The 13348-nt window shown below is 51.2% G+C and overlaps 1 protein-coding gene across 4 annotated transcripts in view; it reads left to right on the top strand.

Moving 5' to 3' along the window:
* The window catches only part of ATG7 (autophagy related 7), a 247595-nt gene extending 234598 nt beyond the window's left edge, over window positions 1–12997 (top strand). For all 4 annotated transcript variants that reach the window (XM_040491951.1, XM_040491952.1, XM_040491953.1 and 1 more), the window contains one exon: window positions 12875–12997. In XM_040491951.1, the coding sequence (XP_040347885.1) occupies window positions 12875–12907 (33 nt within the window). In that variant the 3' untranslated portion in view covers window positions 12908–12997. The remainder of the gene's footprint in view (window positions 1–12874) is intronic.
* Window positions 12998–13348: the final 351 nt, after the last annotated feature.

Raw genomic sequence — 13348 nt, 5'->3', positions numbered from 1 at the left:
GGGAGAGGCAGAGAGAGAGGGAGACACAGAATCGGAAACAGGCTCCAGGCTCTGAGCCATCAGCCCAGAGCCTGACGCGGGGCTCGAACTCCCGGACCACGAGATGGTGACCTGGCTGAAGTCGGACGCTTAACCGACTGCGCCACCCAGGCGCCCCTTAACGTATACGTTTCTGACAGTTTTCTTGTATCATTGGAACTTGCTTGAAAACATGTTAATTGCCTGCCCAGTACTCATCCTGTACATAGGCCAAGCTCTCCCGCTCAGTCTCCCCTGGTGTGACGACAGGGATCCCGGTTTCTCTCTTCTGCCCCAAGGAATGGCTTGAGACTCCTGTCCTCCATGAGACATACCTTCTCCCTCTGCATCCTTCTGTTCTGGCCTTGGAGACCCACTCAGCCCCTGGTGGAAAGGTGGAAACAATCAGCCCTTCCTCAGGTGGATGGTCACAGAGCCTCCCTGCCACCCACTGGGTATTGTCACCTGAGGTCTGTGCCTCCCCAGATGGAGGGGAGCCACAACCTTGATCTTATTCTCTCTTTTTCCTCCCGCTGGCCTACTAGCTGCTCTTGGCAGCCTGTTCTCTGCTGCTTTCCTCCTGCACTTCAAGATGACCACCTTCCGGGCATCCCTCCCCAGAGCGTCCTGTCCCCTGTCTTGGTGTTTCAGGTGTAAGCTGTGTTTTCTCAGTACCCGGGCCAGCGAACTTCGGAACTGCTGAGTGCCTCCCCAGCACTTCTGAGTGCGGGCCAGGTGTGTTGGCCTTTTTGTCTGGATCTAGGTTTTGAAATAGGAGGCCACTTTTTCAGACTCCCTCTTGTCATTCGCAGCCCAGAGCATCTCTGCTGGGGGAGCCGTGGGGGAGGATTGGGGACAGAGGCCCCTCAAAGGTAGCGTGCAAGCTGCATGTGTGCACAGGCCCGGGCCGCGCCTCCTCTCTCGATGTGTCTTTGATCAGTTGTGCAGCCAGACAGAGGCATCTTTCCCACCCCACTGCAGGGGGAGAGGCACCCCATCCTGCTGCCAGCATGAAACATTTCCTTTCTCCTTTGTCCTCCCTCACCATTGGCTCACCAGTGTGCTTTGTATAACTCATTATTTGCATCTTACCAGCTGACTTGGCCACAACTTTTTCTTTCTAGTAAAACCTTAACCTTGTTCGGGACCCCCTGGAGCAATGGGTCATAGGGCAGCGCACACTGGCGCCCCGCATTGGCAACAGTGGGGGTGGAAATGGGGAAGGCTGGTGACGTCTCCACCAGAGGACTCTTGTGCTAGAAGTTGCCCCAAGAGTTTTAGCTACCTCCCAGCCTCTTCCCTTCTGCAGCCCTCAGCTGCCTGGTATCTGAGAGGCTGCTGAGTTTGGGGCTGGGTTTTCCACGAGAAGAAGGGCTGGGTCATAATCCCTCTCTCAAATTAGGTGCCCAGGAGAGGCTAGGCTGGAGGAGGTAGTGAATGTTTAGGGCCCAAAGTTGGAAGAGCAAGCAGGCATCTGGAAAAAGGAAGGTACCAGAGCAGTCACGTATAAGAAAAATTGCAGAGCCCTGGGGATGGGATGGGGAAGGAATTGTTTCATCTCCACTGAAGGAGGGTGAAAAGGGTATGTAGATGGAGTGTGAGCAAGGGACCCTGGGTGCTGGTGACAGTCAGGGCACCTAGAAGTCCCCTGCAGGGTGTGGGTGTTCGATCACCAGGGTGGCTCTAGCCATCTCCTCCACACTTCCTGGTGCAGACTCTGCCCTTTCTCTTCTCTCTTGTTCGTCCCTTATGGCCATCACCTGCTTATACCAGCAGGCCTAGCCAGTTCACATCAGCTACCCTTGCCTTAGTAGAAAGGCAGAAGGATCTGGAAGTTTTCAGATCCCATGGTACAGACATGGATGCTGGGGCACACAGGCTGTCCTCTCGCATTCTGGACTTACTGTCACTTCTGAGTTGGCCCTCGTCCCCATGGTGTGGTGTGAGCTCCAGGTGGGAATCTGGGAACTGGGAAGTCAGAACCTGGTCCTTTACCCAGTGGCACCTCAGGTGGCCCTCCCCAGGCCCGCACTGCAGGAGTAGACCTGGGTTGGGCATGGTCACAGGATAGCCTGAAAGGCCCTCCATCTAGGGAGGCTCCCCTCCTACTACATACAGAGCATCCTGCACTGGGGCCCTTAGAATCTAGAAGCAAGAAATGGCCACCACTGTGCATTGCCTTGGCCTGGTTTGGGACCTGATGGTGGGGCCCAGGAAGGACAATAAGGGTCTCTGTGGTCTGGAGCCTGGGCCTCCCTTGGAAAGTTGGCTCTGCTGCCTGCTTACTCCGTGGGCTCCTTGCCCTACCCGCAGCCTTGCCCTACCATCCTTTGGGGTTTGGAGGGCAGGGATTGACTTGTTGGAGTCCCCAGCAACCATCTAGACTGAGGAACACTTATCTTTACTGTTTGATTCTTGGGTATTACGTTCGCACCAAAAGTCCCTCTTTCCTTTCTCCACTGTGGTATCATATACAGAGCAGAAGGTTCCAAATCACTGTTCATTCAAAGGCTGTGTATGGGGCCAGACTCTGTGCCAGAGCCGGAGGCACAGCATTGAACTCAGTCTGGGCCCAACCCTCAGGTGGTTCACATTCCCAGAGGGAGTCAGGCAGATGCACAGACTAGGATGTAGTGGCAAATTATGGTAGGGGCACCGGAGGAACCAAATGGGCTGTTTGCACCAGAGAATGAGGGAAGGCTGTTTCAGATGGGTGACCAGGGAAGACACCAGCAGCCATACGCAGGCAGGAGCCAGCCAGGCAAGGTGGTCATGGGGAGGATCTTCCATGGCTAAGGGAAGCATGTGTGAGAACCCCGCACAAGGGAGAAGCTCTCGAGCTCAGGTGGCTGGAAGCATTGAGTGAGGAGTCCTGGGAGGTGAGCTTGTGGAGGTGGACAGGGCTGGGCATGGGGCCTGGTGGCACAGAAACAACTATGGACCGCACTCTCCCTGTGAATGGCACTCAGGGACTGTGGAGACCCAGGGGGAGCGACCAGGGAGCAATGACACCTGAGGACAACAAATCCTGTACTCTGGTGGGCATCCAGAGTCTACAGAGTGACCCCAGAAATAACCTGCCTCCCTCCTCAGGCTGTCAGCGTATCTCCCCCGGGGGCTGTGGCAAAGACCTGCAGGACGCCCCTGTGGTGGGGTGGGACAGGGGTTTTGCCAGACTCTGGCCTGCAGTCTGCCATCTGTTCCTCCCCACTCTTTGCTCCCCCTGCCAGGCCACCTCCTCCCCTCCCTTCCTGTCCATGAACCTGACCTAGGATGTCAGGGACCAAGGGCAGGTCCACCACCTGCTGGGAGCCCTACAATCCCTGTCCTATCTCTCGGTCTCGGCTGTGATTGGTCCCCTGTCCTGGGCAGCCCTGCCTCGCTTGGCCCTCCAGTGGCATGTGTCTCTGGCTGGCTGCCCTCCAAAATCTTTTTGGTGCTATCTTCTGGATGCCTGCTGTCCTCCTCCTCCGCTGGTCCCCATGGTCCCTCACAGGTACTCTGAAGGAGCTCACAGACAACCAGACCCCCGTCCCTCAGATGAAAAGGGGCTTAATGCCCTCCACTGGTTTCCCACAGTTTAGAGAAAGGTACTGACCACCTGGATGGCAAGAAATGAAGGACATCCCTCACCCTTCACCTAGTGCTGCCTACCCAGTGAATGTTCTTTGGTGGGTGATTATACATGAGTGAATGAATGAATGGTTATGTGTGTGATGCATTTGGAAACATGATGGAGGCTTCATTCTTTCCCAAGTGGACAGAACCCTGGGCGGGAAGTCTGTTGGGAAGCCCAGTCTGATGTCCTCATCTGGTCCCTGGCCAATGCCACCGCCTAGACCCCTCTGGTCTCTGTCCTTCCCACAGAAAGACACATACACATACCTGTGAGGATCCCAGAGAGGAGGTGTGGGGAGCAGGGCTGCTCAGAGGCCCAGAGAGATCTGGACATTTCCATATTTACATTAAAAAATAAAGAAATGCCAAAACCAGGTTTCAGAAACTGTAGTGTATTTTAAATGTTTACATTTAACAAATGAACACTGTTAACACACACACACAAATATAATCGTGCCATTCACAGGGTAATTACAGTGTTTATAAAAGAAAAACCTTGGTTCATGGCAGGCTCCAGGCAGTGTGGTCCAGAAAGGGGACCCAAGTTTGGAATTGGATTATGGACCGCTTTAAGGAAAATGTGCCTGTCTCATTTGGAGAGAGCGAAAAAGTGAAACCTTAGGGCCCTTTGGGCGTGTGCAGTCCAGCTACCCATTCTGTCCGGCCTCTCATGATGAGTCCCGATGTTGGAAGGTCCCCCTGACTCATAGCAGTGGCCCCAGCCCCGCTGTCCTCACGCCTACACTGGCTTGAAGAGCCAGAGCTCCTCCCCCTGCTGCAGGGCCGCCAGGGGCCGAGGACAGAGAGACTCTGTCAGGCCGTGACCACCGGGGGCCAGGCCCTTGGCCAGTCAGGAGCAGCACAGTCCTCAGGGTAGGAGCTGGGCCCCCCCCCCCCCCCGGGGGGGGGGGGCCCCGAAGACAGGTGGGGGGACCCCGGCAGCCGGGACAGTTCGGAGGCTGGCCTGGCCCGTCGCGAACCCTGGGTTTCCCCATGGTTCCTGTGGGTGCTGTTGGCCGCGGGGCCTCTCATTGTGTGTCAGCATGACAGAGGGTCGGTCCAGGAAGCAGGTTCAGAGACTGTCCTTCATCATTTTTTTTAGAAAGAATTGTGTTTAACAATAAGGAAGTGGTGAGATCAAGTGGAAACAGCCTCCGTTCTCCCCCTTACCAGCTTGGCCTCCTTGACGAGTTACATCATTTCCTCTGGGTCAGTTGCCTGTTTTGTAAATGGTCGCAGCACTGTACTCGGGCTCCTGAGAAGACTGAACGCAGGCGTGCGTTTGGCCGGATGGTACTACACCGTCCTGACAGACCACACCTCCACGCGTCAGTTCGTGGCCATCAGTGTTGTTTCTACTTCTACTTTGGGACTATTACGAATAATGCTGTGAAGGCTCGTGTACAGGTTTTTGTGTGGTCATAGGTTTTCCGTTCTCTTGGGTACATACCCACCAGTGGAATTGCTGGGCCATCGAACAGCCAGACTGTTGTCCACAGTGGCTGCACCATGTCCCATTTTCCCTAGCAGCGTCTGGGGATTCCAGTTCCTTCACATCCTCGCCAGCACCTATTATCTGACTTTTCGATGAAAGCCGTCCTCGTGGGTACGACGTGGCATCTCCTTGTGGTTCTGATTTGCATTTTCCTAATGACGTTCAAGTATCTTTCATGTTCTTCTGAGCCATTTGTCTTTCTTGGAGAAATGTCTACTCACCTCCTTTGCCTGTTCATAAATTAGGTTGTCTTTTTGCTACTGAGTTGCAAATGGTCTAGAAACAAGCCCCTTATCAGATCTATGATTTGCACGTATCTTCTCCCATTTCTGTGGGTTGTATTTTCACTTTCCTAATAATGTCCTTTGAAGCACACGTTTTTAAATGTTGATGAAGTCCAGTGCACCTGTTGTTTTGTCCTGCTTGCTGTGCTTTCAGTTGTTTTTCTTCTTGATTTAATATTTTGAATATAGAAACACTTACCTGATGCTCCAGTGCAAAGGTATGCTCATCTCAAAAATGAATAAACGTTAAGAAAAAAAATTTTTTAAAAGTATGCTCAGATCAGCCTCACGTCCATTCCCCCACCATCAGTAGCCATTAAAATGAATTTCCAGTTTATCATTTGTGTTTTTATTTTTTGCAAAAATAAAAGAATATAAAACTGTTCATATTTCCTCTTCCATCTCTTCCCCCATTTGTCTTTCTCTTGCTAAGTAAATCCTGGAAATGGCACCCTACTCTTCGTTGAACTTCCTCGCCGTGTTTCGGGGCCACACTGGTCCCTGATGGGGGGAGGGGCATGTGCAGCGAATGAAAGGCTCAGCTAGCTGGTTCCCCACTGAGGGTCACTTGGGTTGTTTCCAGTCTTTGCCTGTAACAACCCATGGGCAACGAATCATGTCCTTGTGTGTTTGTGGAGGTGTATCTTTAGGACAGACTCCTAACAGTAAGCCCGCTGAGTCAAACTTTGAGACAGGTAGTTCTGTTGGATACTCCACAGGGGCCTTGCCGTTTATGTCCCACCAGCATCGAAGGGGAGTGCCGTTTTCCCACAGATTCGCAGAATGTAATGCCAAGCTTTGGGATTTTTGCCCATCGGATAGGTGAGAAAACGTTCTGTGTAGTTTAAAAAAAAAAAGTCAACTTTATTAAGGTGTATAATTTGTGTACAATAAAATACATCCATTTAAAGTGCATGGTTTGGTGAGTTCTGACAGGCCATCTACTTTCTGTCTCCATAAATTAGTTTGGCCACGTCGAGAATTTTAGATACATGGGTCCGTATGGTATATATGGATCTTTTGTGCCAGGCTTCTTTGACTCCACATAATGACTCTGAGATGCATACGCGTCGCTTGCGTGCATTTGTAGTTTGTTCCTTTGAGGGTGAGTAGTACCCACTGTATGGATGTACCTCTGTTTGTTTCTCTGTTTGCCTGGCAAGAGTCATCTGGGTTGATTCCAGTTGTGCTGTGAACATACTTGCAGCAGTCTTTGTGTGGACACGTGTTCTCGTGCCTTTGGGGTACATAGGAGTGGAGTGGCTGCATCGTGTGGATGTTTCACTGTACAAGTCACCAGACCTTGCTCCCAAGTGGTTTTGCCAGTTTCTGCCCCTGCCCGCAGCTGTACGAGACTTCCTGTTGCTCCACAGCCTGATACAATTTTGTTGTTACCGGCCTAGTTTCATTTTGGTGGTTCTAGAAGGTACAGTGTGGTGCCTCTTTCTGGTTTGCATTTCCCTGAGGACTAAGGATGCTGAGCACCTCTTCAGGTTCTTACTGGCCATTATATTTCCTTCATTGTGAAGTGTCTATTCACATCTTTTGCCCATAAGAACAAAACAAAACAAACAAAAAAAAAAACAGGTTATCTGTCTACTATTGAGCAGTAGGAGTTCTTTATATATTCTGGTTACAAGTCCTTTTTATATACACTATGGATATTTTTCTTTCTAGTGGAATAAAGATGAGAAGTTTTGATTTTTGTGAAGACTCAATATTCTTTCTGGTTAGCATTTTTTGTATCCTATGAAATTTTAGCATTTCTCTTATTCTGAGCAGTTGAACCCCTTTTCTTATGTTTAAAGGCTATTTTCCATTTTTTCTGTGACCTGCCAATGTCCTTGGTTTGTTTAAGAAAGAATCAATTTAGGGGCGCCTGGGTGGCCCAGTCAGTTAAGCATCGACTTGGGCTCAGGTCATGATCTTGCGGTTCGTGGGTTCGAGCCCTGCCTCAGGTTCTGTGCTGACATCTCAGAGCCTGGAGCCTGCTTCAAATTCTATATGTCCCTCTCTTTCTGCCCCTCCCCCACTCTCACTCTGTCTCTCTCAAAAATGAATAATAAAAACATTTTTTAAAAAGGGGCGCCTGGGGCGCCTGGGTGGCGCAGTCGGTTAAGCATCCGACTTCAGCCAGGTCACGATCTCACGGTCCGTGAGTTCGAGCCCCGCGTCGGGCTCTGGGCTGATGGCTCAGAGCCTGGAGCCTGTTTCCGATTCTGTGTCTCCCTCTCTCTCTGCCTCTTCCCCGTTCATGCTCTGTCTCTGTCCCATAAATAAATTAAAAAAAAAAAAAAAGTTGAAAAAAATAAAAAGGGGCGCCTGGGTGGCTCAGTCAGGCCAACTTCAGCTCAGGTCATGATCTCAAGGTTCATGGGTTCGAGGTCCCACATAGAGCTTTGTGCTGAGAGCTCAGAGCCCAGAGCCTGCTTCGGATTCTGTGTCTCCCGCTCTTTCTGCTCCTCCCCCACTCAAGCTCTGTCTCTCTCAAAAATGAATAACCTGGGGCGCCTGGGTGGCGCAGTCGGTTAAGCGTCCGACTTCAGCCAGGTCACGATCTCGCGGTCCGTGAGTTCGAGCCCCGCGTCGGGCTCTGGGCTGATGGCTCAGAGCCTGGAGCCTGTTTCCGATTCTGTGTCTCCGTCTCTCTCTGCCCCTCCCCCGTTCATGCTCTGTCTCTCTGTCCCAAAAATAAATAAATGTTGGGGAAAAAAAAAAAATTAAAAAATTTTAAAAAATGAATAACGTTAAAAAAAAAAGAATAAGTTTATTGGTCTTTCTCATCTTGATTATTTTTATTTTTTTTTAATGTTTTATTTTTGAGACAGCATGAGCAGGGGAGGGGCAGTGAGAGAGGGAGACACAGAATCTGAAGCAGACTCCAGGCTCTCAGCTGTCAGTACAGAGCCTGACGTGAGGATTGAACCCACAGACCACAAGATCATGACCTGGGCTGAAGTCAGTCACTTAACCAACCAAGCCACCCAGGCGTCCCTTCTCTTCTTGATTTTTAAGAGCTATCTGTATTTTAGGGAGATTAGCCCTTTATGCAGTGTTTTCTCCCACTTGGTTGTCTTTTCAACTTTGCATATAGTGATTTTTCTATGTATAATTGCACACGTGTGTTTTCACATAATCCAGTGTATCTGTTTTATTGCTTAAAGATTTTAAGCTATAGGCTCCCCACTCCCAGGTTATAAAGGAGCTTACCCACATGTACCTCTAGTATTTGTATGATTTTGCTGTTGTACATTTAGACCTGTCCCATTTGGAGTAGATTCTGGTATACAATGAGACATGGAATCAGTTTTATCTTTTTTTTAAGTTTATATATTTTGAGGCGGGGGCAGGGGGAGAGGCAGAGAGAGAATCCTAAGCAGGCTCCACACCGTCAGTGCAGAATCATGAGATCATGACCTGAGCCGCAACCAAGGGTCAGATGCTTAACCAACTGAGTCACCCAGGCGCCCCAGTTTTATCTTTTTGCAAATGACTGTCTGGTTGTCCCCATATCCTCTATTAAAAAGTCCATCTTTTGGTAGTGATTTGAGATCATATTCCCCAGACCTTTATCATTAAGATACTAAATTTCCATATGTACTTGGACATACTGTTCTGTTGTTTCTGGACTCATTTTGTTCCATTGGCCCATCTGTCTGTTCCCATGGTGATGTAACCTTCTCTAAATTGGAGACTTTATGACATGTTTGAACATACAGAACCTCCTCGTTGCTTGTCTTTGCCAAGGTTTTCCTAGATACTCTTGCTTATTTGTTTTTCCTCATAAACCTTAGAACCAGCTTGTCTAGCTCCAGAAAAGATACTTGTTGATTTTTTAAAATTGAAAGTGTGGTAAATCTATGAACTTGGGTGAAGTTGACATGTTTATTGCTGTTGAATCACCCTGTGCACAAACAAGGAGCATTTCCCCCATTCGTTTCAGTTTCCTTTCCATAAGACTCTCGGCAGGACCCCTGCAGGACTGTGTGGGAGGGCTTTCTCAATGTGGATCTCAGACATTTCGTGTAGGTTCATTCCGAGTTGGATCCCTTGCATAGCTTATAATGGGCTCTTCTCTCTCACTCTTTGCCAACTGGATACTGTTTGCATATATGGAGGCTAGAATTTGTTGTTGGTAATTTTATACCTTGCCCTCTTACTGAACACTTTATTGTCTTTATTCATATTAGCTTTTATTTTCTTGGGTTTTCTAGGTGTGCTTGAATATCATCTGCAAAAAGGAGATCATTTATCTCTTCCTTAGAGTATGTGTATTTTTATTTTTTTATGTTTATTTTGAGACAGAGAGACATGGAGAGAGAGAATCCCAAGCTCTGTGCTGACAGCGCAGAGCCCAACACGGGGCTCGAACCCACAAACCATATCGTGACCTGAGCTGAAATCAAGAGTCGGGAGCTTAACCGACTGAGCCACCCAGGCGCCCCTGAATGTTGTTAAAGCTTTGCATTATATATTGCCAGATCTCTTCTTCTAAAAAATATGGTACCAATTTATGTTCCTTCTGGAAATGTTTTGCCACTCCCTTGCCAGCACTGAGTATCAACACATTTTAAATCTTTGCCAGTTTAATACAACCTTCATTCATCCTGAAGAGGACATCCACAGGGCCCCTTCTACACCAGGTGCTGTGAGGGAGGCTGAGGACACAGCGGGGAACAGACTGATCCCGGCGCCCCTACTCTCAAGTCCTTATTCTAGAGTGAGAGGACGCTGTCGTTTGTTTTTTCCTCCCCAGCTTTACCAAGCAGTGACTGACACAAATTGTATAAATTTAGGTTTTACAAAGTGGTGATTTCATATACGTTATGAAATGATTGCCACTATTAACTACCACAGCCATCACCTCACATGGTTATTGTGGTGTGTGTGTGTGTGTGTGTGTGTGTGTGTGTGTCGAGAACACTTAAGATCTATTCCCTCGGCCAGTTTCAAGTAGATAGTATTTTTCGCTGTAGTTGCCGTGCTCTGTATGCGGGACCTCCAGAACCTACTCCTCTTATAACGCAAAGTTTGTACCCTTTGCCCCACATCTCATTTCCCCCCAGCCCCTGGCAACCAACCTTCTGTTCTCTGGTTCTCTGAATTCAGCTTTTTTGGATTCCACCCAGAAGTGAGATCGTAATGGGTTGTGGAGCCTTAAGTTTCTAGAAGCTTACAGTTAAGCTTTCCTGAGTCCAGAGGATGGGAAAAGGACTGGCTACCCTAGTGGAGAAACCCTCTTCAGGCCCAGGGAACTCCTGGAAAATCCCCCAGCAGTTATGTAAAACCCATTACCCCCCGCCCCCCCTCTGGGGGGGCCTGGCAGCCTAAGCCCTCTGGACGCCTCACTTGATGCCCTGCACCACCGGGGTGCTCCAGGAGCCGGGGCCAGAGCCTGTGCCTCTCCGGCGCCCCCCCCCCCCCCCCACGGTGTGCAAAGGCAGGGCTGGGTGCTGAGGACCCTTCCCCATAGCTGAGATGCAACCAAACGGGTGATAAAGTGGATGGAAGCTCCCTGGAGCTCCTGCTTTCCCGTAAAGACCTACCCTGGGCCTGGCCCCCCAGTGTCCTATGAGAAACCCCATCTATTCACAGAGGGCACTGCCTGTTGACACAGACCTCCCGGGCCCTGGTTAGCATCCCTCCCACCTCTGGCAGGCTACAGCCCACAGGCCACGGCCCCTTCCTCTGTGCAGCCTGCCCTGGGCAGCCCCGGTTGTTCACATACTTCTTCCCACACGCCTGTGCTCCCAGCTCCACACCTTGCTGTCTGTGTAATCCAGGGCAAGCCGTCTTACCTCCCTGAATGTGTTTCCATCCACACCTCCCAGGCTATTGTGAGGAGTGGAGGAGGGAGTATTTGCACCAGGTCTATGCAGCTGTAGCACAGGAAGGGGCTCCACAAACATGTTTATTGAATGACTGAGTGAAAAGAATGGATGAACCTCACCAGCGAACCCTCTGGTGGCTGGTTTCCCAGTCAGGGGGTCTGAACCAGAGGATTATCACAAACGTGGGCTCCTAAGTGCACCCTTGGTTCGAGATGCAGCCACCCCCGGCCCCCACCACCACCAAATCCCATGGAGGGCCCAGGCCCAGAGTCTATTTCAAGTCGTACTGTGGATCTGCTGGGTGGGGAGCTGGACCCAGAGGAAGGCAGGGCCTGCCTGGCCTCATTCAGGTGGCCGGACCCCAGACCGAGCTTCACCCCACCCGTCCCTGCTCCTGCCGGCATCCGGATCTTGGCTTGCACATCCCATCTTGGTATCTCAGGACAGTAGGGTGTATGTAGAAAGGGGGATGGGTGTGAGAGGCACAGCCACCACCAGCGCTCGGCCCAGGCAACTGGGACCTCAGGATAAAGGAAATTTCCTTCTCTCTGTATTTATTTTCCACATCCTTGACTTTGAAAGCCAAGCTGGTGTTGATATTTACCTTGGCCGGGCCTCCCCATCTCCCTGGGCCAGCCTCGTGTAAACATGATGTTCCTTCTCAGCTCTGCTAGGGTTGAGGTGGCCTTTTGCAACCAATTCTAGGAATTTTGAAAGTCTGAGGCATAAGTTCAGGGACCAGCCCCCCCAGGGATCCCAGGGTGTGAGGAGCCCTGGGGGGGCCTCCGTGCTGGCCTCGGGCTCCCTCCCAGGGACTCCTGCAGATAGCTGCAGCAAAATAGACCTCTGGGGGACAGCTAGAGGGGCCTCCAGGCCTGCTCCCTCCTCTCACAGCAGCACGGCTGAGGAAGCCCCGCTGTCCCCATGAAGGTTGGCTCCAGAAGTTTGGGGTTCACCAGAGACACACAAGGAGGGACAGAGGGAGGATCTGGCTGTCTCCCCTGGGGCTGGTGGGCAGAGAGCTTACTCACAAGGGACAGACAGCTCGTCAGTGCTTGTCCACGTGTGCCATCTGTAGTGCATTTGGCACCTGGACCGCAGCTGACATGCCGCCCGAGAGTGGGAACCTGCCACGGTGGGAAGTGTGTGCGCAGGCAGGCTGGGCCCCCTCAGAGCAAGCGCACGAGCCAGAGATCCTGCGCTCAGTGAGGGCAGACAGTGCACAATGAGGCGGTTGGAGAGGGTGATTTGGGATGGTGGTCGGTGCTGCAGAAACAAGGCAGCAGGGCCGGTCGGGGCAGGGATGGCTGCTGTGCAGTGGACGGTGGAGGTGAGGGGTGTTCACGCTCCCCGTTCAAATCTCAGCACCCCCGCCCCCAGGCTAGCCACTGGTTCACTCACTCAGCAGTGAGGCCTCAGGTAAATGACCTCCCTTCTCTGGGATTTGCTCTCACTATACAAGAAATAGGGTGTCTGTCCTTAGTGCCAAGGGTGTCTTGAGGCGCGCAGTGAGTCATCTGCAGGTGGGAGCCATCATTCTTCTTGTCATCACCCAGCGCAGGTTTGAGCCCACAAGAGCGGGCACCACCAGCCGGCTGAACACTGAATGTCTCCCCTTCTCTACACAGATCTGGGACATGAGCGACGACGAGACCGTCTGATGCGGCCCACCCTCGTGTGGCTGGCTTCTCCCTGGCTGCCTGTGGAGGACTTCTCTGTTGCCTGAATGCGACTGCCACCTCCAGGATAGGTGACTCTGGGCCCTGCGCCCCTCCCATCTTTCTGGTCCCCTCCTCTGCATACCTTGAGGACCAGGGCCCCCTCTCCACTGCCCAGGAGCTTCTGGGGTTCTCCATTTCTCCTGATTCATGATCCCGCCAGTTCTGAGCTAAATAATAACCTTGGCTTTGGCATTGCCACTGATCTTGGACTTGGTTCCCTCCACGAGTTCTTTTTTCTTCTTCTTCTTCTGGTCAAGTGTTTGATAGTGAAAACTCCCAGGATCCTTCGTACCTTGGCCCCGGCTGGGGCAGCAATGAGAACAGGGAAGAAGTCAGGCCTACACACAGCCAATGGGGAAATGAGAAACCAGCTCCTTCCGG

Source organism: Herpailurus yagouaroundi, unplaced genomic scaffold (genome assembly GCF_014898765.1).
Source record: "Herpailurus yagouaroundi ecotype Mexico unplaced genomic scaffold, PumYag 183, whole genome shotgun sequence".
Taxonomy (NCBI): Eukaryota; Metazoa; Chordata; class Mammalia; order Carnivora; family Felidae; genus Herpailurus; species Herpailurus yagouaroundi.
This window is presented reverse-complemented; position numbering and strand designations above follow the sequence as displayed.